Consider the following 25,822-nt stretch of genomic DNA (forward strand, 5'->3'; position numbering starts at 1 on the left):
TTTCTGAACAGGCATGTTCCAGGCAGCTCAACTCCTTAGATTGCTATGGGATTGGCAGGGTCCTGAGCGTCGGAGAAGCAGGAAGGCATATCCCAAGAATTGAGCCCTACTGGGATTTTTTATTTTCGTCTTGCTTTTGCGGAGGGAAGGCGAGGAGGCTGTGCGGCCCGGTCGAACTTGAGGCAGTGTGAAAGCCCCCTCAGGCGGCGCCGAGGGCAGCCCCTAAGCCGGGGCCTGGCTCAGCCGCCGGGGCCTGGCTCAGCCGCCGCGGCCGCTGTCAGGGAAGCGCAGGCGGCCAATGGAACCCGGCAGCGGCCGCTGCTGCTGAGGCGGCGGTGTCGGCAGCCCGACCCCGACCGCCCCCACCCCCTCCGCGGGGGTCCCCAGGAGGTAAGCGATTCCTACCCCGGGAGTCCCCCTGGCCCTGTGCGTGGGGGGTCCCTCTCCCACGCTGTCCCGCACAGCCTCCCCCCGCCCCCACACCTGGGTTTGACTACAGCACTGCCCTCCGGGTGGCAGCTGCACCCCGGGTGCCTTCACCCGTTCCCCTCAAGTCTGGGGTCCTTCTCTGCTTTTTTGGCTTCCTATTCTGTTTAGCTCCTCCCTCCGCCCGGGGATTCCCCCCCCGCCACTTCACCCCCCCTTATCCCTGTTGCCTCCGTCCCGAATTATTTTCTCCTAAGTCACGAACCCTTTCCACATCAGGGTACCTCTTGTAATGTCCATTCTTGTTTGCGCTTCCTCGTCAGCTGTGTTCCGCCCCAAACCTTTCCCACAGCCTCCGCCTTCATCCCTTTTCCTATTTTTGCCCCTTTCCTCCGATGTCTCCGTGCAACCCCAGCACTGGCTTCCCATTTCCCTGAGCTCTCTCTTCCCTGTGGCCCTCTATTCCTCTGTTTCTGATTCCATTACCTCACCGCCACCCACCCAGCTCCTGGCTTCCAAGAATTGCCTATTCCCCTCCCCTTAAGAAATCTCAGGCCCTCATCGTCATTCCCAAAGTACCATTTGCATTGTACTTTGGCCTTAATCCTTACCTTTCTCTAGAGAGCTTTAGGATCCCTGTAACTTTCTTTAGCTTCCCTTCCCCCCTCTCAATACCCCAACCTCTGGAGGTTTGTTCCTATAGAAAAGATCTGACAGTGCCCCTTCCCATTCAGGATTTCCATCTCTGACACCTTCTCTCTCGAGTTTCAAGGATTTTGCTGATCCCTGTGACCCTTGGTTCTGTTTTCCCTGTGGTCTGTGTTCTGTCACATTCTTTATCTCTACCTACCACTTATTTCAGGATCAGCTCAATCTTGAACTAAGAAGAAAATGTGTTGGTGGGGGGAGCCTCAGCTGTCTCACTCAGGCTTTTCTGGACAGAAGGGTGTTTCTGAAGGATGGAGTAAGTTTTGAAGAAGTTCCTATCAGATTATACTTTGTTGACTACCCAGGATCAGCCACTAGGAGGGATGAACAAGCCTGCATGGAAACTGTGTGAGATTGTGAGAAATTTTGTTTTGGATTACTTAATTTTAGGCTTGTCCTTAAGGGATCACTGATTAGAGTGTCTTCCAGATCCAGAAGGAGTCAATTTATTGTCTGTGGCTTACTGGAATAGTTTTGGTTGATTCCGTAGGGCTTAGGCCCAGGGTGGGGTTGGGGGTAACTGAAAAAAGGAACATGAGACATTAGAAAGAGCTTGGACATTCAGAATCAGGACTTCTGGGTTTGGTATGTGACTTCCTCACTTGACCTCTAGAGTGACCTTTTTGGGAGAATGGCCCACTCTGTGGGCATCAGTGCAGTAATAGGCTACTTGTAACGTGGGCTGGGGGAAAAATTAGACTTGGTTTATTTGTTTACAAAACATTCTGGGTTTCACAGACAAAAGGCATTTCTTAGTAGTGGTTTAGCTGACCTGAGAGTTTTCCTTCATTGTGATCTCTCTATTGGGTCTTTCTAGTCGACAGCTGTGGCAATAAGTCCATTTGAAAGACAAGCTCCAGGCCTGCTTCCTTTGTCTGCCTTGCCTTTTTTCTCCACTACATGAAGTTGCTGACCACCTGTGCTGTTCCTCTTGGACTTGATCCATAACTCCAGATTCTGTAGATGGAAAAGTATGTTTGTGGGAAAGCCCTTTGAGGAAGATGGCTGGGAAAGAGAACTTGGAGTGAAGTGGGACTTGGGAAACTAGTTGCTCCCTTGTATGCCATGTCTCTCTTGGCCTGTGATAGTGAAGAGGGCATGTGAAGTTGCATTTTTCTTCCAATTCTAAGTCTTTTTGAAAGTAATCATGCTTCCTCTTCCCACTTCTCCCTTGTCTCCCTCTTCATTGTTAGCCAGAGTGCAGTCTCCTCATCCTCCTTTTTAGGAGTAGTTTCACTCCTTGGAAACACCCCCAAAGAGAAATCATATTTCCCCTAGTTTCCCTGCTTCATTCTCAGAGCTGGGTCCACGCTGCATGAGAACGTGTTTGCTGAACGCCATCCAAAACAGCAAATTGAGATTCTTTGATTTGGGGAAGAAGTTTGGGAGGAACCTTTCAGTAATTGGCATGAGACAAGAGAGGGCCTAGTCCAAGCGCATTTGGGGCTTGCAGCAGGGAGGAACAGTTCAGAGAGAGGTGAGTGCACAGGTTACTTTCTTTGCCATTTGTCTGTTTCAGCAGGGGCTTCCAGAGCTGGCTTGGGCTGTCTGACTGGAATCTGCTTATACCAGCTCCCATGGCCCTGCACAGAGACTTCTCAGCCTGATTCAATATTGACTTAGCTACCCTGAGACCACTGCTTTCCCTGCCTTTCTGCTGCTATCTCAAGAATGCCCTGTTCCCTGATGCCAATCCCCCACTGGGGCCTTGGGGGAAGTATTTATGTGATTCCTGCTAGGGCCTGAGCCTACTCACTGTTCGTCCCTGGGTTTCTATGAGAAAAAAAGGTAGCACTTAATCTCTACTTTGTCCGTTGAGGTCAAGGGGGAAAGATGAGCTGAGGCCTTTTTAACGAAAGGTTTGAGTTAGATTTTAAAATATGAGGAGGAACTTCTCAATAGCAGAACAAGCAGCCGAGGGTTATGCAGAGTCTCTTTGGAAGAGCAGCTTCTTTTTAAAAATTATTATCAAAGGCGGGGTGCCTGGCTGGCTTAGTTGGTGGAGCACACAACTCTTGATCTCTGACTTGTAAGTTCAAGCCCACGTTGAGTGTAGAGATTACTTAAAAAAATAAAATCTTTAAAAGAAAATTATTAAAAGGCAAACATGCACTTGGTATTAATTCCAATGGTACTTAAGAGTTTATGATGAAGGGGCGCCTGGGTGGCTCAGTCGTTAAGCGTCTGCCTTTGGCTCAGGTCATGATCCCAGGGTCCTGGGATAGAGCCCCACATCGGGCTCCCTGCTCCGCGGGAAGCCTGCTTCTCCCTCTCCCCCTCCCCCTGCTTGTGTTCCCTCTCTCACTGTGTCTCTCTCTGTCACATAAATTAAAAAAAAAAAAGAGTTTATGATGAAATCAACAGTCCCTTTCCATTCTTCCCACTCCTCCTTTAGAGTTAACATCTTAATTATCTCAGTGTTTATTTCTGAAGGTTATCACCATAGCATTGGATAAAATGCTTGTGCCTCTATTTCTTGGTTTATTAATTGTTACAAAAGAGCATTGGACTTTAGAGGATTTATGCTTCTTGTTTATATAATTGTCACTTTTATTTATTAGAAGCCTCTGTAATTGTAAATAACATATGTGAACTTCCCTTTCTTTTCCATGAACTTGTAACAGTCTCTCTTAACTACCCACCTTGTAGGATGAAGATAGTGGCTTCACTACCCTTTTTTCCAACTCACATGATCCATCTCAAAGGGAGGAAAATTGAGCTTGCCTACCTGCTTGGAAAGATGATCTCTTAAGACAGTTCCGTGAAAATACAGGAACCTGTAAAACATGAGGATTTGTCTGAAGCAACCCATATTTTTCTAGTCCCCCAAGAAGGGAATGGTCATTAACTGAGTGAGGGGATTGATTTGGGGCTTTCTGCTGTCCTGTCCTAGCAGAGACCAACCCAGGAAATCCTTTAATGAAGATCAGTAGGGAGTTGGAGGCTTCTTTGCCTGGAATCTTTGGAGGTGATGAGAAGCGGGAAGCCAGGTTAAACATCCCCTCCCCATAAAGTTTTTGCAGACATTTACTTAAATACTAGGTCATAACAGAACACAAACATGTACACCCTCTCAGTGTGCTCTGTGGCCACTGCTGTGCTCAGCCCTGAACAACCCCCTGATGCTTAGATGAGGATTCCCTACATTTCCCAGACAATTAGCTGTGGAGCCCAATCAGTTAACACTCCACTCCTACCCAGTGCCTAGAAGCCAGCTGCTAGGCTGGGGTGGGGGAGACCTCTTCAGTTCCTTCATCATCTAATTGGAAGGCCAGTTTAGGCTCCCAGTGTGAAATGTGGAGCCTCAGTTGTTTGACCGTCCTTGAGAGCATAGGAGCCATTTGATATTAAAGGTTTGGATTTTCTTCTTTTTTCCTATTCTCTTACAAGGCGAAGGGTGATGAATACAGGACCTCTTCCTTTTTTCTTTCGCTTTCTAGTCCTTTCACTTTCTTTAGAATGGTTACTTACCAAAGTTATATTGTCTTTGCTTTTGAAAATGAATGAACTGATGTTGAAGACTGTATTAGGACTTAGGTTTTGGAGAATCCCTTTCCTATTTCTTACTGTCTGAATTGGCAACTCAATACCTCCTCCCCCCATGACTTGTTTCAGATGCAGGCAATCCTTGAGGCTCAGGGAGGCAAGGGAGGTCCAGCTCCAATTTGGTAGTTTCTAGTGGCAGAGCCACTAGAGAGGAGTCCAGTTTTCCTGCATCTGTTGACACCATCTGGTTCCCTGGGGAATAAAGACTGAGATGGGGGATCTGTTCAGTGGAAAAGTCCCCTGAGTACTGTGATGCGGGATTCCTGGCTGAGCCCTGGGATAAAAAAATAAATAATGGCATCCTTCCCTCCCCTCCTGGTGCCAGTAATAATCCCAACTGTGGTCAGCTGGGGCAGGCATCTGCTGAGTATCCTAGTGAGGTCTGAGGTGCTATATATGGGAGGATGTCTCAACTTCATGTCTCTTGGAAGTTTTGAAAAGTGGATTTTAGGAGCTTTTGATAACTTGGAAGTCTCTGGAGTAGAGGGAAGCGGAAAGATTTGCCAAGCATACAGAGATTGAGGAAAAAATAAAAGTTGGTTGTATTAAACAGTTGAGGCTATCATGTGAGTTTTTCAGCAGACCTAAAAGGTGGTGGTCTCAGTTGAATTAGAATGATCCTCTGGTGCAGAGTGCCCTGCAAAGGTGTGGCAAGGAATGATTAAAGCTTTCTTATTATTTCTGTGTAGCCTAAAGTTGCGAGTAGAGACAGATCCACGTAGGCAGCCATGCTGGTTCTACTACTCAGAGGGCTCGGCCTAATTTTAGGAGAGAGCATGATGAACGAGTTGCCAAACTTTTACTGATACCAAGCTCAAGCTGCATCAGAGAAATTAAATTCAGGGATGGGAACTTCTTGTTTGACAGGGTTGGGAGAAAGATAAACTAAAGTAGCCTTTTTTTGGTGATCTCTGAGAACAGAAGAGTTCCCCATCTGTCTTCCTGCAAGACTTAGTGGTGACTGCTGGGAGGGACGTTGCTAGGCTATACAGTATAGGGCAGAGCAGAGTGACTGACTCTTAACATTTCAGAGGTGCAAGAAGAGGCACCGGAAGGGTGGCGGTGGAAAATGGGGCTTCCCAGAGCGATTAGAGAATTTGTATCGCAAGCCTCCTTTCACCTACCCAAAGTGGTATGGTGCTATGCACCCAGATTCACTAGCATCAAAGGCGGTGTCACTAATGGTTGCAAACTACCTGTGTTTCCGCTCTACAGTAGATCCTGCCTTCCTCTTGCTCACGCTCTTGAGTGTATCTTAGGCTCACTTTTACTTGTGTTTTTGTGAAGAGGCCTCTGAGCCCGTTGTTGACTACAGTCGGACTTTGGAGTTGGGTAGATCTGACATTCACAGTGTGCCTCTCCCAGTCCTCGCTTTGAAATTTCCTTCCATTCTACGCTATTCTGATCCACATTTGGTGGGGCTCGGAAGAATCGTCCTAGGAGAGCAGTGGCTTTTGTCAGCAATGTTCTCTCACTCCAGAGAGGGACTCTTGGTGTTGTGATTCCTGTTCCTCCCTGTTCTTTGGATGTTATAGACCCATGAGCTCTAGCTAAATTCTTTTTGCCTTCTCCCAGCCTTTCCAGTTCGTGGGCTGTGTGTATGATAATGGAGAAGGTAGTGTTGGGGTAGGAGAGGTCTGTCATAAATGTTTTGGGAGATTCTTAGACAACAAATGTAACGCTAATTCACTTTCCTTATAAACAGTATGTGTGTGCGCACACACTTGTACGCATATACACTGTTTACTAACTTGCTAGGTGATTAGGATTCACCTGATATTTATTGAGTACTACTGTGTGCCAAGGACTGTGCTAGATCCTTCTACACTCATGATGTTTTCCCACACAACAACAATGAGAAGTAGATATGTTTTTCCAATTTTGCGGTTGAGGAAACTGAAACTCAGAAAATATATGGTTTGTATAAGTTTACACATCTCATAATGTCAGAGCCAGGATCTTGAATCCCAGCCCATTTGACTCCAAGTTCAGCAGTCTTTCCACTGTACTTGACTGCTACAGCACTAGAGAAAGAAGGAATGACGTCATGAAGTCAGACAAGCAGAGAAATGGCACACTTCAGCAGGGTTGTTGATGGTTGTTTTAGAGCTGTTTTCTCAGTGAAGCCTGGATGGTATTTGCTGGCCCTTACTCCTTGGGAACTTTGAGTCTGAAGGGAAGGTGACTAGAGAAACATATCAGGACTTGGATACTGGCAGGTGTCAGGCTGGTTCAGTCGGAAGAGCGTGGGACTCTTGATCTCAGGGTCTTGAGTTCGATCAAGCCCCACGTTGGGTGTAGAGATTACTTAAATAAAAATGAAACTTAAAAAAAATAGGCTTTGATACTAAATGGAGGTGAGATGCTTAGGACCTGTGTCTGGAATGTTATATGAGTAAGGGAATACAATTTAAAGAGGAAAAGAGAAAGGATATTGGCAGGCGAGGCTTGTCAAGGGAGATACGAGAAGAATACAAGATAGAAAAGCATTTGAAGAGTTAGGGACAAGGGAATAAGACCAGAATTGCTTCCCAGTCTACCTGAAGATTTGTAAACCTATGTAAACAAAATGTATAAAGCAGCATTTTGCAAATGCAAGGTAGGAACAGAGGCTAAGCTGATAGCTAAGTGCAGAAGAAGGAAGAGTAATGTGGCGATCGGTAGTGGAGGTAGTCAGGGAAGGCTTCGTGGGGGATGACTTCTCATCTGATTTTGAAGGAGTCCAGGAAGACAAAAGAGAGGAGGGGCCTGGGACGGTTTCATGGTGGACGAAAGGAAGACCTGAGGATGGCACCACTAACCAGTGTGTGTATGTGTCTCCCTTTCTGTTCCTTTCTCTTTCCTTCCTCCTGTAGCTTGGAAGCTCGAAGTCTGGCTGTGGCCATGGGAGACATGGTGGTGGAACCTGCCCCCCTGAAGCCAACTTCTGAGCCCACTCCTGGCCCGCCAGGGAATAATGGGGGTTCCTTGCTAGGCGTCATCACAGAGGGGGTCGGGGAACTATCAGTGATTGACCGTGAGGTGGCCCAAAAGGCCTGCCAGGAGGTGCTGGAGCAAGTCAAGCTTTTGCATGGAGGTGTGGCTGTATCTAACACAGACACCCCTCTGGAGCTGGTCAATGGGGATGTTTTGGACAGTGCGATCCGTTGCCTGGACGATCCACCTGCCCAGATAAGGGAGGAGGAAGATGAAATGGGGGCCACTGTGGCCTCGGGCACGGCCAAGGGAGCAAGGAGACGGCGGCAGAACAACTCGGCCAAACAATCCTGGCTGCTGAGGCTTTTTGAGTCAAAACTATTTGACATCTCCATGGCCATTTCATACCTGTACAACTCCAAGGAGCCTGGAGTACAAGCCTACATCGGCAACCGGCTCTTCTGCTTTCGCAACGAGGATGTGGATTTCTATCTGCCCCAGTTGCTTAACATGTACATCCACATGGATGAGGACGTGGGTGATGCCATCAAGCCCTACATAGTCCATCGCTGCCGCCAGAGCATTAACTTTTCCCTCCAGTGCGCCCTGTTGCTTGGGGCCTACTCTTCAGACATGCACATTTCCACTCAGCGACACTCCCGTGGGACCAAGCTCCGGAAGCTGATCCTCTCAGATGAGCTAAAGCCAGCTCACCGGAAGAGGGAGCTGCCTTCCTTGAGCCCAGCTCCTGACATGGGGCTGTCTCCCTCTAAGAGGACTCACCAGCGCTCTAAGTCCGATGCCACCGCCAGCATAAGTCTCAGCAGCAACCTGAAACGAACGGCCAGCAACCCTAAAGTGGAAAATGAGGATGAGGTAAAATGTCTGGGAGGGGCAGTGGGGGCAAGACGGCATGGAGACAGGATGTCTGATATATAGTTCCGCTGTCCTTTTCTCTCCTTTCCTCTGTTTCATTTCACTGATAAAAGCATGGGATGTCAGAGTGGAAAAAGACCTTAGAATTCATGTATTCCAACTGTCTCATTTTACAAAGGAAGAACTCAGAGACCTAGAGAGAGAGAAGTGACTTGCCTCGGGTCATGTAGCTAATAGCAAGGCTGACACTCCTGACTCTGTCCAGTTGTTTTTACTCAACTTCACTGCCATTCCATTAACTACTTACTTACTGAGAACTGTGGCAGAGACCCTCCCCACCCTGACTTGAGACCTGGGATATCTACCAGAACCTCTCAGAGTAGCAGCCATCAGGGAGGAAAAGGGATGGTGTGTGTGCTGGGGGGAGGGGTATTAAATAGAGCCTTAACTTCATTCTCCTGGTCACTCCTCCTCATAATCCCTCTGCCCCACTCTCCAAAGATCCTCCTTTTTGTTGACTTAAGAGTAAGGTTCATTCCCTATCCCTGAGGTATCTGCAGAATGCCCTTGTGCCTGCCTTTCCTCAGGGGAAGGGATGTCTTAGCATTTTGGAGAAGCACAAAGGGAAGAGGGAAGTGGTCTTGCTGTAGAATAAATCTTGGGCATGCCCAGAGTCTAGTCAGAGACCTGAAGGCTGGAAAGAAGAGAAGGCTGCAGGAGCAGTTGGGGGTGTCCAGAGAGGGAGGAGATAAGCACATCAGTAGGTTATGCCCACCTTCCATCCCATGTCTGGACAGATAGCTTGGGAAGTTGCCACTGGACAACTAAGTGTCAGTGACCTGGTCCCAGCCAGACAGTGATGCCCCAGTCCCCCCCTGTGACTCACCACTGGCCCAGCTCTCATCCTGGCTGCCAGCCCAGCCTAGGAAAGAAGGGAGAAAAGAGCAAGGAATTTGCACTTGTTGGAAAATGCATATAGCCATGGTGCTGGCATCTGCCCCTGTGGGGCACATAACTCACCCACGGTTTTGATACAGTGGGACTTCTTTTCAGCTTCTTTCAATCAGAGTGACTAGGGAAGGGAAAAGGCAGGACGGAGGGAGACTACAGAGCCTGCTTTCTGGAAATTTGGGGTTTTGTTATGATAAGAGTGAAGCTAAAAGAGCCAACATTTGTTGGGCACTTATTAGATGCCAAGCATTGTGCCAAGTACTTTACATTTCATCCTCAACAGTCCTAAGAGACAGGGATTATTTTACCATTGAAGAGGCAAGCTTAGAGAGGTGAGGTGATTTTCCCAGGGTCCCTCAGCTAGGCCTCAGATCACAGCTGATGCTTTTAATCATTCAGCTGAGCCATCTTGCTTATTTCTCAGCATCTGCATTCCCAGGCCCTCAGCTGTCAGAGTCCACTTGGGGAAGAATGGCCTAGGCCCTAGCCATCTAGGTTTCCACGATTCCATGCACAGGCAGAAGAGCCCAATGGTTCTCAGAATCAAAATGCACCATTTTCTTTTCTGGTTGAGCTTGCAGGGAAGTTCAAAGTCATGAACAGAGGTCGTTGCAGAACAAGAAGAATCATCCACATCTGGTGGGACTAAGGCCCTGAAGGGTTTGGGAGCTCCTTCTCTTGGGGTCAAGCCTGTAGCAGTATGTGTGTGAGCAGCTGCAAATGCACCCCTTTGCACCTCCTGTCAGGCATGGCTTTTCTCTATATGCATTTGGTAGTTGTCATCTTAGGACCAGAAAAGCTGAGGCCTCAGGCCTACTCTGTCCTGGTCCTTGGTCCCTCTTCCTTGGATCTAGCTCCTTCCCAGGATGGGATTATGGGTGACTCTGAGACACAGGTATTCTGTGAGAGCTTAAATCCTCTGGAGTGGCTTCTCTGGCTGCCATTCTTCCCAACCTGGCTCCTTATCATGGGTTATTAGATCCAGGAAAGGAAGGAGATACCAGATCCCTAGGCATTCCTGGGTTATCTGATGCTGGCCAGGAGTGAGAGAATAAATAGGAATGTCTCTAGGGGTCTGAGCATTGGAGTCTTTGGCACAGAGGTCTGTCTAAACCCCTTTGGCAATTTGAGGATACGTCTGTCAAGGCTTTTGTTCCCCAAATACCAAGGGAATTGGTTTTCCTCCTTCTGCTCCTCCTCCTCCCCTGTTATACAACATTCATTCACTCAACAAATGAGCTTGTACCCCATGCACAGCCATTGCCAGAGGCAGTAAAAGATGAAGGATAAAGTGTGGCTCTTCCCTCCAGGAACTTGTACTGTGGAGACCCCATTATCTAAGAGTCTGCTTAGTATGTGACTCTCAATTTTGTATACTGAAAGTTTACCGAATTTATCAGTTCTAACAGTTTTTTGGTGGAGTTTGTAACTCTCTTGAGAAGCTGTTTCCTGCATGTAAGGAGGAAGTCTAAAGCTTATTAAATAAAGCACATAATTATCTAAAGAGAAGCTCTGGAGGGTAAAGTGAGGCCACAGAGAAGAGGCCCCGGCGGCCCGTGCAATTCTCTTCCTGCCCATAGTCTCCCTGCACGGTCATTTTCTGCCCAGATCTCACACGGTGTTCTGTTTTCTCTTAATGATGGATCTTTCACACTCTCCACTATAAGCCAAGGACTCCAGCATGGATTTCTCCCAGCCCCCACCATTTCTGCCCCCGAAGCCTGCCGCTTCAAAGCAGTTTTTGTCAGCCTAATTGGAGGACTCTGCTCAGGTAGTCTTTCTTCCCATTAGTAACCAAATGGTAAACATTTTGGCCTAGAATGGGGGCCCAGGGAGCAGAGATGATTTAGGTACCACCCCCACCCCACACCCTGCCCCACATAATGACACTCGTAGTAGATCAGCTTTGTCTTTTAAGGACTATAACCTTTGTACAGAGAAATCTGCTGCATGTCACACTGGAAGCCCCAGTGGGCCTTCCAGCCTGATGTGGTGTGATGTCAGCTTCTTGGCCTCAGCTTTTCTCCTGGAGCTGACTCAGTATGAGTGACTCAAGCCTACAGAGTAGGAGAGAGGAACAGATCATGATATACCTCCCTTCCCCCAAGGCTACTAATGAGTCAGACGGGACCCGTCTGTGGAAGAATCAGCTGGAGCATTGCTCACGGAGCAGTACCCTCCCTGCTGTTCCTTCCCCAACCAGCTCATGGACAGAGATTGAACCCCTAAGTCAGAATAGGCTCTGGCATCCTCACTGCCTCAGTTCTCCTGCCCACCTCTACCCAAAGCAGAGGAATTGTTGCCTTGGAAGAGTATTTGGCCTGCCTTCTCCCTCCCAAGTGCCCCTCTCCTCAGATTCTTCAAGGAATGACCTGACTATAGGACCTCCAGCTAGAAGAGAATGTAAACCATGGAATGGAATTAAGTAGGTGCTTGAAATGCTGATTGCAGAGTAGAAGCTCAGTGACTACTGTCCTCCTGCTCTGGGAGCTCCCAGGACTTTGTTTCTAAGTCCAGGCCCCTGCCCTCCTGCATGTTTGTGCATGCTTGTTGCCCCTTCTCCCTGCCCTGGGAGACCTTGGTGGACAGAACCCAGGATGGGCCCGTGCACAAGCTGCAGTAGAACCGCTGAAGGCGAGTTTGACCACCAGCCCTTTCCCCTGTTTTTGCTCACGGACACCAGTAAGACACAGGCATGGGGTGAGATTTAGATAAATCTCCTAGGCTGGGAGCTGGACAGCTTCTGCTCAGCTGCTCAGCTTTCACAGGTGGATGCAGCTAGGACCAGTTCCCCAGCTGAGGTCCAAAAATTGTAATTTACTGAGTGTGGCACGAAATAGCCTGATTGGAAGCCTGCGGAGGTTGAGTAGATAGGAGGAGAGTCATCCATCCTTTAGGCCCAGCAGCATCTAGCCCAGAGGTGTCATGCTCATGGCTCTGGGGTGTCCCTCATCACATGGCTCAAGATTGGGACTGGCCATCCCAGGATGATAATGAGGCTGATTGGCAAGGAGATAGCCCAGGCACTGAAAGTTTAGCTCTTCTTCCTCCCTGACGTTAGCAAGAAGCTGGGGGAAAGCAGGCTTTCCAGTATGGGGGCCATGCAGCTTGTTAAATTCAGTTCCTTTGTGGTGGTTTCCACAGAGAGGGGTTTGGGTAGGAGCATGTGAGTGGCTGAAGAGAAAGCAGGCAGCTTGGCAGTGCAGTTACCGCCCTGAGGCGCCCAGCTGTAGGGTCTGCCCTAGAGGGAGAGCTCGGTGCAGGCAAGGAGAGAAGGGGACAAAGTGAAAAGCCGAGGCCTTCTGTCTCTTCAGCCCTTCTTCTGACCTCACGGTCTGAGCCAGCTCTCCATTGTCTCCTACAGGGGTCAAGAATGTGGGCAAGTGGTGTTTCTGGGTTGACTTTCTCTCATTAAAGCAGCCAGGTAGAGATACATGAGAGAAGCAGTTATGATCCAAGTTGGAGCTAAATTCTTTGCCTTTGTCTCTCTCCCCTCCCTCCCTGCCCCTCCTCCTCCCCCTGCCCTCTGGCCCTTTCCCAGGAGCTCTCCTCCAGCACCGAGAGTATTGATAATTCATTCAGTTCCGTAAGTGGGGTCAGGCTGGGACTGGGTGGCAGGCTCCCCCCCTGTGGCCGCATTTCCTCTCCGTCCCCAGGTCTTCTGAGTCCCCAGGCCAACGCTTGAGTTAAAAGGTGCCTTTTCTGCCTGGGAGATCAGCCCCTCCCTCCCAGGGCTCCCCAGCCTGGAAGAGTCCCCTGCCCTTTGTCACCAGTGCCCTGAGCCTAGGCTTAGTCGTGCTCGAGCCTTCTCCCAGACGCAGCTGGGAAGCACTGCGACTCAGCCCCCAGTTCCTGGGTCTCTAGAGCCAACAGCTGGGAGAGAGGTAGAATTTACTCCTGGATTGGAGCCAAGAACTTCTTGGCAGAAAGCCCCAGGATCCTATTTCTCCCACCCAGAACCCTTTCCACATGGCTTCTGCCATCAGACCATCAAATATTTATTTGGTTCTTCTAAATGCTAGGCCCTGTGCTGGGGGAGCAGACCCCAAACACAAACAGGATTTGGCCTGAAGGAAAGTTTTACCTCCCAAAAGCCGGTTTTCTTTTTTAGCTTCAACCATCTTTCTTCCAGGTCTGAGTTCTTCCCTTTCCCAGCTCACTGCCCAGGAGGTTCCTTAATCCGCATTCTCCTTTCTTGTTCCCTCTGGACTAACCCCTGACCCTCTGGTCCCACAGGGTCTCAGACCTTGTTGCTGGGCAGAGACGTGAGAGGAAATGCTGGACCCTCTGGGAGTTTGGATGATTTTTTTACTTTTTCTTTTTGATTTGTTTACCCAATCAGTTTTCTCCGTTCTGTGCTGATCCCCTTTCAATCATGATTCCTATCTCCTCGCATGTGGCAGAGCCTCTCTCGAGGCCTGGGGTCACATCTCCAACATGCTGAAGGAACGTAGGGGCCCCCGACCCAAATGCTGATTTGAGGATGGGAAGGAATTCTGCCTTTTCTAATCTGAGATGACCATGAATTGGTTGGGGTGGAGGGTCCTTGGAACAGTGACGGTTTGCCACCTGATTGGATGGATTAGGGGATCAGGATGAATGAAGGAGTGAGTTTCCAGATTTCCTCTTCCTTTCTTTTGCTTTCTCCATGAGGCCCCTGGGATATTTCCAGGGACCACAGAAGCCCAGTTCTGCTGTCTTCCTGTCTTGATCTCTTTTCAACCCGGTCTCCCAGAGCATCCCTGATTGATTCCGACATCCTGTTTCATTATCATATGGGACCCTGAGCCGGCCCCCAGTGGGGCAGAGGCTGAGAGATGAGCTATTCTTTTGAACACTGGCTCTTTGCACATGCAGAGATGGGCCTGGTACTACCCAGCTTTCAAAAGAAGCTCTTTTTTGCAGTGTGAGGGAGTGAGGGTAGAAATTCTCAGTTCTCAGGAAACTAAGCAGGACCCACAGAGAGGGAGAGAAAGGCCTGGTGAGTGAAATACTGTTTCTATAAGAAGAAGAAATATTGTTCTTATCTAGCTGAGGGGAGCTGGGATGGGGATGCTGGTGGCTACCTTGATAAAGTACTCCTAATGGTAGAAGGACTTAGGCTGGGAATAGAGCCCTTCTTTGTATCCATCTTTTCCCGCACCCTCACCTCACTGCTCAGGTGGACCTTCTGGGAATGATGAAGTGCCCAGCCTGAGGAGCCAGGCTCACAGCAGGAGTTAATATGGGGAGCCTGCCCCTGAGAGGTAGGGGAAGAGGACCTAAGGAGGAATCACTGAAAGAGACAGACCCTCAGGGCCCTTGTCAAGGGCAGAAAGGAGCTATTGCTTTCTCCACCCACTCCCCACACCTCCCTCCCTCCATCTGCTTTTTCTGTCCCTGTTGATTGTTCCCTCATTAATGCAAAGTCTGTTCATCCCCTTCACATCCCCTGCATGTGCACTAACCCCTTGTAAGAGATTGTGGGGTGGTCAGGGGGATGCTATGAAAGGTAACAAAAGTCATTTGAATGGAGTAAATCCTTGAAAGGAGACGTAGTGACTCAGAACGCCCCTCCCTAGCCTTGTGGGCCACTGGCAGAGCCCCTTAGCAGAGACTCAGCCCAAGGACCTAGAGATAAGTGAAGCGCGTCACGTATAAGCAGCTCTTCTCTCTGGATGTTGTCCCTCTACCGATCTCGAAGCCTTGGGACAGTTCGTAACAAACTCAGGTCCAAGAGAAGAGAGGTACCTCCCAGTGACATAGGTTCACACCCCCTTCACCCTCAAGAATCAGCCTGTGGAGGAGTGTGCTAGCTTTTCTACCTATTCCCAGCTGAAGCTGTCAGGGGTGGAGTGGTGGCACCTCCTGCCAGTGCTGAAAGGTAGCTCCTTCCCTAGAGTTCTCCAGACATTGGGATCCATGGCCAGGAGTGATTAAGTGGGTGGGCCACTTTTTTCTATGGTTTCTTTACCGTCTTTTACTTTGACCCAATCCCCTGTAGCCCGTCAGACTGGCTCCTGAGCGAGAATTCATCAAGTCCCTGATGGCAATCGGCAAGCGTCTGGCCACACTCCCCACCAAGGAGCAAAAAACACAGCGGCTGATCTCAGAGCTCTCCCTGCTCAACCATAAGCTCCCTGCCCGAGTCTGGCTGCCCACTGCTGGCTTTGACCACCACGTGGTCCGCGTGCCCCACACCCAGGCTGTTGTCCTCAACTCCAAGGACAAGGTAGGTGGGCTCTGGCCCAAACCCTACCCCCTGTTTGACTCTTCTCCCATGATTGTCCAGGTTCCCGTGTATACACTCAGGGATGCCCCACCAATATCCTGGCCTCCACGGTTCATGTGCACTTGTCAATCTTGACCTTATCTCAGTGCTGTTGTGATTCTGAGGGCCCTCTTGTCCCCCTTCTTGGGCCTTGTTTTTTTGGACCAAAGAGGCCTAATCTTTTCAGCTTGCCTCTTCTTTCCCATGTCTCAGGAGAGAGTTGCTCTCCAGTGTCGTTCCAGCCCTTTGATAGCTCTTCCCTAGCCTTTCCATAACTCTTAGGCTTTCCATCTACAGTGACAGTGGGAGAAAGAAAGAAATCTTTTGTTTCTAAGACCTTTTCTGATCAGAGTGAGAAGGTAGAAGGAGAGAAGGATGCCGGACTCATGTTGGAGAGAATTAGCTGTCTGCTGATTGGAATGAGTCCTAATGGTTCAGATTCTTTTTCAGAAGAAGTATTGAGGTTTAGGACCCTGCTTGGAGCAGTGCCTGATTTTTCCCCAGTCTCTGTCTGTCTTTAGGACAAGCCCCCAGATAGGCTTCTAGGCTTCTCTGAAGGTGGTAATTGATAGTTTTGCCCAAGTGTATCATCTGTACATGTTGGAGCTCAGCTGAAACATTTTTTATTTTTAAGATTTTATTTATTTGAGAGAGAGAGATTGAGAGAATGAGTGGGAAGAGGGGCAGAGGGAGAACAGACTTTCTGCAGAGCAGGGAGCCCAATGTGGGACTCGATCCCAGGACCCTGGGATCATGACCTGAGCCGAAGGCAGACGCTTAACGGACTGAGCCACCCAGGTGCCCATCAGCTGAAGCATTTTAAAGACCTGTGCAGTCTCTCACCCAAATTCTTGAAATGCATGTTCACAGGACAAGTTCCTGCTCTGAATATGGCATTCATAGTGTCAAAAGACTGGCAGGTGAGGGTTGGAGCTAGGAGTGGGCAGCTGGAAGGACTGTGTTAGCAGAGTTGAGATTTGGGGGACGGTGGTAGAGGGAAGTTGGAAATACTGTTCTCACACACACACCTCCCCTCCAGGCTCCCTACCTGATCTATGTGGAAGTCCTTGAATGTGAAAACTTTGACACCACCAACGTTCCCGCCCGGATACCCGAGAACCGAATTCGGAGCACACGGTCTGTGGAGAACCTGCCTGAATGCGGTATCACCCATGAGCAGCGGGCAGGCAGCTTCAGCACTGTGCCCAACTATGACAATGATGATGAGGCCTGGTCGGTGGATGACATAGGCGAGCTGCAGGTGGAGGTGAGGGAGCTCCCAGGAGGTGGTACTGGGGCCCAGCACCCATTCTCCAGGAGCTTTCATTGTATTTGAGACAAGGCCACACACCCTGAGGCAGGCTGAGGCAGGTGCCCATGGGGATGAGGGGGAAAGCCCTGAACACCGCTAGTCTGGACTATTCAGGTGGAGCTTGTTTTCCTGCAGAAGGAATTTAGGTTAAGTATCAGGATGAACTTCTAAGCCCAAGAGAGTGAGGGAAACTTAAAATATTTATGAACATCTGCTATATAAAGTTGTCTTAGAGAAGTAGAGAATAATAAGTCATACATTCATTCCTTCAAGAAGTATTTATGGAGAGCCTTGTTTGTGCCAGCCTAGAGTACTGTGGACTAGTGAACAAGATGGCCCCTGCCCGCAAGGAGTTTATGACCTAAAAAGAGAGGGAACAAAACCAGTCAGCAGGCAGCTATAGTATGGTGAGATCCAGGTTGTGCTGCAGGGAGCAGGGTGTTAGGCAGCCCCTGAGGGTGGGGGTAGGACTTACTCCAGACTGGGGCCTGGGCAACACCCCACATGATTTCCTGAGGAGGAACTATGTCAGCAGGGCCCTGAAGATGGGTCGCTGGACTCACTGGACAGACCATTCCCAGCAGAGGGAATAGCAAATGTGCAGACTGGAGGACGAGGCAGCTGGGCTCAGTTGAGGAACCGAAGGACGTTATGTGTGGCTGTGACATACTGTGTGGGTAGAAGTGGTGAAGAGGGAGGCTGGAGAGGTTGGCGTGAGCCACATTGTAGGAAGGATCCTATCAACTGTGGAAGGAAACTTGGACTCTGTCCTGGGCTTGTGAAGAGCGAGAGCCGCATTTTATGTAGGACTGTGACACAGCCAGATGTCACTTTGTGAAGACAGACTCTCTGTCCTTGAGCTTACAGTCCAATTAGGAGATTGGACGCAGACACTTAAGGGGAAAAAACCTGTTTATAGGATATACAACAAGGCAGTGTGCAGTAAGTGCTGAGTGGAGTTGGGGTCTGGTGGAACATTTTGTATTTGAGAGAGATGGGGAGATTAGACGGAATGGCTTAGACTGAAGAAATGGGTCAGAGGGGCCTAGTTCTGGACCCTGCGGGAGAATGCAGCTGTCGCCGGGGAGAACTCCTAGTAAAGGGCAAAAGTCCAGCTTTCTCTGGCGGTCGTGGCAGTGGTGTGCAAACCTGAGCACACCGAGGGTCTTCTGGAGAACTTGTTAAAAATGCAGGCTTCCAGATCCCATTCCCAGTAATTCTACTTCAGACTGATGGCGGGATATGGCAGTCTGCATTTTAGCAGCGTACCAGGTGATTCTGATGAGGTAGTTCACACTTAGGGAAACACGGCCGTAAGGCCCGTGTGAGTGCCCAGGCGTTGTGGCATGGAAGCAGGGCAGGCTTTCTGGAACAGAGTCCAGAAGTGGGGGAGCGATCATGATGCAGAGGCGGCAAGCGTGTAGAGTGACTGGAGGAGCAGGTGACAGAAGTGAGGCCTGTGTTTGGCGCTTCTGACCTGTGGTCCCCTGCTCTCCCAGCTCCCTGAAGTGCACACCAACAGCTGTGACAACATCTCCCAGTTCTCTGTGGACAGCATCACCAGCCAGGAGAGCAAGGAGCCTGTGTTCATAGCAGCAGGGGACATCCGGTATGGCCAGACCACCCTGCCCCACATTCTTCCTCCCCCTCAGGCACTGTGCCTGTCTCTGTCCTTTCCTGTCTGTCAGCCTCTCTTTCCCTCTTCTCTCTCCTTACTCCGTCGTTGTCCTGAGGCCACCAAACTTGAGACAGTGAAGGTGCAGGTTGAGAAATTACTGGGCTACCACGGAAGGAAGTTACATTTAAGAGGACTCCAAAGGGAGCAGCATTTCTTGGAATGGGTCTGAGGACTACACGTGCCAAAATCAAGGGAGAGGGAGGAGAGCTTGCTGGAAATGCAGATGCTGGAGCCACACCTGATCTGAATCAGAGTCTCAGTCGAGAAATGGGGAGGGCCTGGTAACCTGCATTGCAACATGATTGCAGACCACCAGGTTAGCAAAACTCTCAGCCCAGGTTTCTATCTCTGTGTGCCCAGAATCAAGGAAAGAGTGCAGGAAATGCCGGCATAGACAGGGACATGAGGCTCTGGGGTAACTCCTCCAAGCAAATGATATAGTTTCTTCCTGCTAGACGGCGGCTCTCGGAGCAGCTGGCTCACACCCCCACAGCCTTCAGACGAGACCCGGAAGACCCTTCTGCAGTTGCTCTGAAAGAGCCCTGGCAGGAAAAAGTAAGGTGAGTCGGGTGGCTGTGGTCCCTGGGCCCCTCCCAAAGCTTGGAGGTGGCCTCAGGTACTCACCGTGGCATCTGTATTGTCCGCCAGTCTCTCCCAAACTATCAGGCTCCCAGGCATCCGAGTCCTTGCCTTGTGGGGAGTTTGGTTTAGACTTCAGGCGGAAGCGATGTCTGTCCTCTCCTGTCGTCAACCCTTTGACACCTTTTGCTTCTTTCTTCACAGGCGAATCAGAGAGGGCTCCCCCTATGGCCACCTCCCCAATTGGCGCCTTCTGTCGGTCATTGTCAAGTGTGGGGATGATCTTCGGCAGGAGCTCCTGGCCTTCCAGGTGTTAAAGCAACTGCAGGTAAGAGAGGGAGGGAGGAAGAAGGGGAACTCAGCCCAGCTGAGGTGAGCACGCAGGTCGTTACGCAGGTGGTTCCACAGGGAGCTGTGCTGGGGACCAGCTTCCTTCCTAGGTCTAAACTGGATGCAGCTCCCACGAAAGCTGGTGCTCCTTCTCCAGGAAGTACAGCCACAGGAACAGCTCCACCGCGACCCCTCGTGGCCCGTTTGTGAACTGCACCTGCTGTGATCTCTGCACTTGGGAGGCTGGATTTGTCCTTTAGTCTCCTAACTGGTCTGTGGCAGCTGCTTTGCAGTGTGCCAGAGATGTCGATCCCCTGAACCTTTGGATTGGTCGCCTGCAAGCAACTTTACCTGTTAATCCTATTCTTTCTATAAATATTGTCATTTTCTTCAGAGGCTTTCCCTGGACCTAAAGCCTTTCCTGTCTTCTCCCTATTATTTGAATTTGGATTAGTGGCTCACATTCTGCGTGCCTGTGAGGTGTCAGTGTGGTTTCCCGTCCTCCCTGCCTTTTTGGGGTTTTCATCCTCTACGCTGCCTTTTCTCATATACTTCCCTGTATCTTGTGAGCCCTGGACTTCTTTCAGAACTCCCTGGTCCTCAGGGGGCATCAGTGGGTTTTACTCACTTGATGGCCTAGAAGCCAAGGCTACAAAGACGGGAACTGTCTGAGGCTGGGCTCTGGGGGCAGGGGGTGGATTTTAGCCTCCTCCCCTAGTTTGGGAAGATGATAGTCGCATGCCTCTGTGTCTCCCCACAGTCCATTTGGGAACAGGAGCGAGTGCCCCTGTGGATCAAGCCATACAAGATCCTTGTGATTTCTGCTGACAGCGGCATGATTGAACCGGTGGTCAACGCTGTGTCCATTCACCAGGTGAAGAAGCAGTCACAGCTCTCCCTGCTCGATTACTTCCTGCAGGAGCATGGCAGTTACACCACTGAGGCATTCCTCAGTGCGCAGCGCAATTTTGTACAAAGCTGTGCTGGCTATTGCTTGGTCTGCTACCTACTGCAAGTGAAGGACAGGTGGGTGAACTCCTTATCCTAACCTTGTCCCTTCATGAGAGTTCTCACTCTTCACCACCTGCCGTGGCCTAGATGTAACAGTGGAATGAACAGCACGTTTTAAGCAAAGACGTGTTCGTGTGCCATTAAGCAGGGAGGCAGACCGATTAGTGCTAGGGGTACAGGGGCAAAAAAGTGGAGGACTTCTGGGAGGAGCAAGGGTTTGAGCGAACAGGGTCTTCAGGGACAAAGACGGTGAGGACCGAGAAAGCTGTCAGGGGAGGACGCTCCAGGCGAGGAGACAGCGCAGTGTGCTGCCTGGCGGGGTGGTAGGCGGTGGCACCATAGGCAAGCTGAGGTCGGGTCAGAAGGGCTTTATTTTGCAGGCAGAGGTGTGACAAGATCCAGTCTGTGTTTAGTGACTGCCCCCAGGGCGCAGAGAGTGAGGGGAATGTACCTGGGTCTTCCATAAAGCAGGAGGTCCTGAGGCCTGGCCTGAGGCTAGCGGGGGCCACCGAGAGCAGGAGAAGATGGGTTCGAGGAATGTGCTGGACGTACAGTTGCAGCTCCCAGCGCTGAACACTCCTTCTTGTTCCAGCATGTGAATTTCACAACTTTTAAGTATCTTTTGTTTTGCTGAGAGCTGTCATTTCTTCCGATATCACATTGACCTTTGTGAGGTCCAGCTTCCCGTATAGGCGAGCATGTCGGACAGATAATTACACCGCCTTGCTTTCTAAGATGGTCTCCAGACGGTGACTGTCTGGGTCAGCACCCGGAATGCTCCCGTAAGTCGTGTCTCTCACCGGGCAGGGGGCAGCGCCCTGAAAAGGCTGAGATGCAGTGGTCTCTGCTCCTTGGGTGCCCGGTGACATGGCAGCACATGAAGATCTAACTCACAGGGCTGCTTATCAGAAATCTAATACCTATTAAGGCTTGCCGTTCTTATATGAAAACCCTGTCAGGCAGGCGTCTCCTTGTGAGGGAAAATAAGGGTCGGGGAGCTTTCAGGACCACTGCTTATTCTACCCTGCCAGCCCTGTAAGTGAGCCTGGCAGAGGCTCTGCGTGTGCAGGCTGCTGGGAAATGTAACTATTTGTAAGGAGTTTGGTTGCAAGCTTTAGACTGTCTCTGAAGAGGCAGGATTTTGAGCCCAGGGCCCAGGGAGCCTAGTGCTGAGCCCCAGATTGAGTAAGTGGGTGGCAGGGAGGCAGGGGCTAGTCAGGCCTCTGGGCTTTCCTGTAGAAAACTAGTATGTTTGGAAGACTTTAAAGAGGGGGAGGGGGCAGGCAGCTGATAAACCTTTTCTAATAACTCAAAAAACGAATGGATGTGGTGAAGCCAGGAATGGAATCAGCCGCTGGAAAGAAGGGGCAACAGTGAACGGGCCCCAAACTGGAATCAGGTGCACGATCTCCCTCACTGCTTCAGAATGAGCCCCCATTCTGTTGTTCCCCTGCAACAACCTTGCAGCTGGAGCTAACTCCAGCAGTTAGGAGATAAGCTGCCCTTCGGTAGCTTTGGGACCTTGTGCGCGAAAGTCATTTTTCCTCTCCGGGCCTCTGTTTCTTCACCTGTAAAATGAGAGGTTGAACGAGGACATCTAGAACCTTTCTTGCTCCCAAGATTGTGCCTGTGCTGGTAGAGTTGTGATGCTTTCCCCCAAGGGGAAAGGACTGAGGTGGGACTGGCTCTCCCTCCGTCCCCCTCTTTTGGCCAGTTTGACCAAACCTAGAGAAGGTGGCTTCAGACCCGGAGCTCTTAGCCTAACAAAGCCTCTATTGACACAGAGGGGGTCGGTTATGCTGAATGGGCCGGGCTCACATGCTTAGCATGTTAATTGTTCCTCCTTCTGCTGGCCATTCATGTGGGAATCACAAAGACCTGGGATTTATCTCCCTCTAACTCTTCTTCCTGCAGCTAGCCCCTAGTAATTGCTTCCTGAGATTTTTTTACGTAAGTATTCTTACCGAATGGTTAAAACCTACTCCTCCGCTCCCCACACAGTATTTAACATTTAAACTCCACTCAGCCTGCTCTCTTGTGGTGGGGCTCTGCTCTGCAGTGGGCTGACAGGAATTACCAACAAAACTCAGGTAAGTAGGTTCTGACTGGAGGCCTCCCACTGTGCCAAGGGCTTGGCCTCTAAGACAGTTGGCTGGAGCTACAGAGACCTTTCCTTGCTTCCAGCTTCTCTACTCAGTTGGGGTCAGTTTGGGTGCTAGAAGCATGATTTTTGGAAAATGGGGATATTCTAAACTGTTTTTAAGTTGTTAATAATAGCAATTTCAAAAAAAATAATCATGATGGCAATTTCAGACCCCAGAGCCTTTGACAGCAGTTTACTTTTCTGATTTCCCTTCTTTCCTCTGATTAGCTGTAGGTCATAAGAGGTTGGGCCCAGAGTTCTAGGCAGCAAGAAACTTGGCAGGAGGCTCCCCTAACCTGGTATCATATGGCCGGGGTGTAGCAGCTTGAGGCCCCCTGCCTCAGTCAGACTTACAACTGCCTCTTTTTCTCCTCTGCCCCCTCCTCAGACACAATGGAAACATCCTTTTGGATGCAGAAGGCCACATCATCCACATCGACTTTGGCTTCATCCTGTCCAGCTCACCCCGAAACCTGGGCTTTGAGACGTCAGCCTTTAAGCTGACCACAGAGTTTGTGGACGTGAGTCAGGAAGGAGAGGTGCCTCACTGTGTTCTTTCTGTCATGGGAGAGGGAGCTGTGGGCTCCCCCCAAATTAGGGACCAACAGAACAGAAATGGCAGCGAGTCAGGGTGAGGCTAGATGTCCTGGGAGGCTTCCTGCCCGATAAGAGAGCGGGGAAGTCACGGAGTTTGTCCTGTTTGCCCCGATGGAGGAAGTCCTGGCTGGCTTGTGAGCCCCTGTGCACACACAAGTCTCCCTTCGCAGGTGATGGGGGGCCTAGATGGTGACATGTTCAACTATTACAAGATGTTGATGCTGCAGGGACTGATCGCTGCTCGGAAGCACATGGATAAAGTGGTGCAGATCGTGGAGATCATGCAGCAAGGTGGGCTGGGAAGAGGCCGTGTGTTTGGGGACAGAGCAGTGCCTGTAGTGTGCTTCAGGGGTCCACTTGATGTTGGGGCCCCAGGGCATAGAATTTCCAAAAAGTGGATTCTACCTCAAGACTGGGGGTGTGGTTTCCCAGAGGGTGCCGTTTGTCCTTTGGAACATTGCTCCTGACGGAGCTGGGTCCCAGGGATGGGAGGGGGTGGGGGGGTACAGACTGCAGAAACTACCCCTTAGGCATCCTCAGGGAGAGAAGAGCCCCATCTCCAGCCTCCTGGTCCCTCCCTGTCTCCCCATCCCTTGGCCCCCTGATTTTTTGTTTCCTTCCATCCCTCTGGCTCTGCTCTTTGCCAGCCCAGGTGTTTCCGGTCACCATTTTCCTCCCTGTTGGCCCTTGACCACGGACTGCCCTGTCCCCAGGCCCCTTCCCTGTCCCAACACTCACTCCTCCCCGTGAGCTGAAAGTATTTCCTCTCCGCTCTTCTTGATCTACTCCCCGAGCCATTCCCTCACTGCCTTGCCACCTAGAGTCTCTCCTCTGCCAGCTCTTCTGGGCGCTAGTCTCCATCCCCCTCCTCAGGGCTGCCGCAGTATGGGTACGTACGCCTGGGCTGAGCTGCCAGTCTCCTCCTCCTCCCCATCCCTGCCCCCACCCCGCAGGTTGTCGCCGTTGCTCAGGAGCATCCCCGTCTGGCCCCGTGATGACGGTGGCCCAGGTCATCTGTGAGTGTCAGACGTAGCATAGGCAGAGGCCTGCAACCAGATAAGTGCCCAGATAAGTCCCCAGACCCTCTTCCCAGCCTTCCCTCTGGGTCCTGAGACTCTGCTCCCTCCGCCTGTACTGGGGGCGATGTGGTGCCGGCCCTCTCCCCATCTGCCCTCACACCCTCATACCCTCATCTAGAGGGGCTTAAGAGTGTGGGATGAAGATGGGCTCAAGACAGGGTCCCCCCCAACGCTCCCATCTCTTCCCAGGGAGAACTGCATCCACAGTCAGGGAGCTCTCTGATATGGGAGGGAAGGGGCGCTTCAGCTACCCCTGGCTCTCTATTTCCTGCTGTGGCTGTTACCACTGCCCCTCCCCCCCCCCTTGCCATCCGTGACCCTGTGCCCTCACCGCTTTCCCCAGGTTCTCAGCTTCCTTGCTTCCATGGCTCCAGCACCATTCGCAACCTCAAAGAGCGGTTCCACATGAGCATGACTGAGGAGCAGCTCCAGCTGCTGGTGGAGCAGATGGTGGACGGCAGCATGCGGTCTATCACCACCAAACTCTATGACGGCTTCCAGTACCTCACCAATGGCATCATGTGACACCCTCCTTCTCAGGCCCCGGAGTGGTGGGGAATTCAAAGGACTCTCCCTGGGAGAGCCCTTGTCTGAGAAACCCCAAACCAGGAAATCCCACCCACGGGAAATGGAAGGCAAGAAATACAGAGGATCATGTGGTAACTGTAGAGCTTGCCGGGGGTGGGAGAGCCAGCTGTGGGGCCCAGACTTGCCAGATCTTCCCTGCCCCTAGCAGTGTCATTGTCACCATCTGACAGACTGCAGGACTCGCAGCCCTCCAGAGAACAGAGGTGAATAGACGTGAGGGGCACTGGGGCCTTTCTTCTCACCAGGGTCCAAGAGGTTCTTTCCACGGGCCATCTTTACTCTGTCCTGGGTCCTGAGGGGTGGTGGTGGTGGTGGGCGGGGCGGGGGGGGAGTAGGTTCTCGGTACTTAGGACTTGATCCTGTGGTTGGCCTTTGGCCGTGCTGCTGCCCAACTCTGTCCCCTCCCAGCGACTGGCCCAGGCCAAGTTCCCCTTGCTGGGTGGACTCTGGCATAGGGTCCCCATCCCAGGGGTGGGGAGGGGAAGGGTCATGACCCCTCCAGTGGATGCGGGTATCAGCCTAGTCGCAGGGAATTCCTTGGCCTGATCCCTTACCCACACCCAGGGAAATAGCTCTCAACTTTTTATTTTTAATTTTTGTTTGAAATAAAGTCCTTAGTTAGCCATCTGTGTCATTTTTGGACTATAATTTTTTTTCAGGGGTTGGGGGGGGTAGTTGAGGAATATGAGCAGATGCCTGTGTCCTGGATGCCAAAGGCACCACAAAGAACTGGGTGGAGGAAGACTGCTCTTTCCCTGCCTGTCTGGGTCAGTGTCCTTGTCCTGGGAAAGGCCTCCCCAGCTTTCACTCTCTCCCCCTCCAAGTCCACAAT

At 50.8% G+C, this 25,822-nt stretch overlaps 1 protein-coding gene across 4 annotated transcripts; it reads left to right on the plus strand.

Annotated features, from left to right (window-relative positions):
• Positions 1-25,615, plus strand: PI4KB (phosphatidylinositol 4-kinase beta). 4 transcript variants are annotated; one of them, XM_028088364.2, is made up of 13 exons: positions 1-390; positions 2,433-2,611; positions 7,536-8,472; positions 12,965-13,009; positions 15,407-15,634; positions 16,713-16,940; positions 18,485-18,594; positions 19,119-19,223; positions 19,447-19,570; positions 20,333-20,598; positions 23,115-23,247; positions 23,494-23,614; positions 24,746-25,615. In XM_028088364.2, exons 3-13 carry the CDS (start codon positions 7,564-7,566, stop codon positions 24,925-24,927), a joined length of 2,451 nt encoding a protein of 816 aa, XP_027944165.1. In that variant the 5' UTR covers positions 1-390; positions 2,433-2,611; positions 7,536-7,563; the 3' UTR covers positions 24,928-25,615. The 4 variants fall into 4 exon arrangements, with proteins under 4 accessions (XP_027944165.1, XP_027944164.1, XP_027944162.1 ...); XM_028088363.2 differs by lacking the exon at positions 2,433-2,611; XM_028088361.2 differs by lacking the exons at positions 1-390; positions 2,433-2,611 and adding an exon at positions 1,289-1,390.
• The last annotated feature ends 207 nt before the right edge of the window (positions 25,616-25,822 follow it).

Source organism: Eumetopias jubatus, unplaced genomic scaffold (assembly GCF_037043125.1).
Source record: "Eumetopias jubatus isolate StellerSeaLion01/CBP00866 unplaced genomic scaffold, mEumJub1_p1.0 scaffold_4, whole genome shotgun sequence".
Lineage (NCBI taxonomy): Eukaryota > Metazoa > Chordata > Mammalia > Carnivora > Otariidae > Eumetopias > Eumetopias jubatus.

Excerpts from the sequence above, each read along its gene's own strand:
- PI4KB (XM_028088361.2), top strand. Across the intron at positions 13,010-15,406 it reads TTGATAATTCATTCAGTTCC|CCCGTCAGACTGGCTCCTGA; the intron begins GTAAGTGGGGTC and ends AATCCCCTGTAG. Across the intron at positions 16,941-18,484 it reads TAGGCGAGCTGCAGGTGGAG|CTCCCTGAAGTGCACACCAA; the intron begins GTGAGGGAGCTC and ends CTGCTCTCCCAG.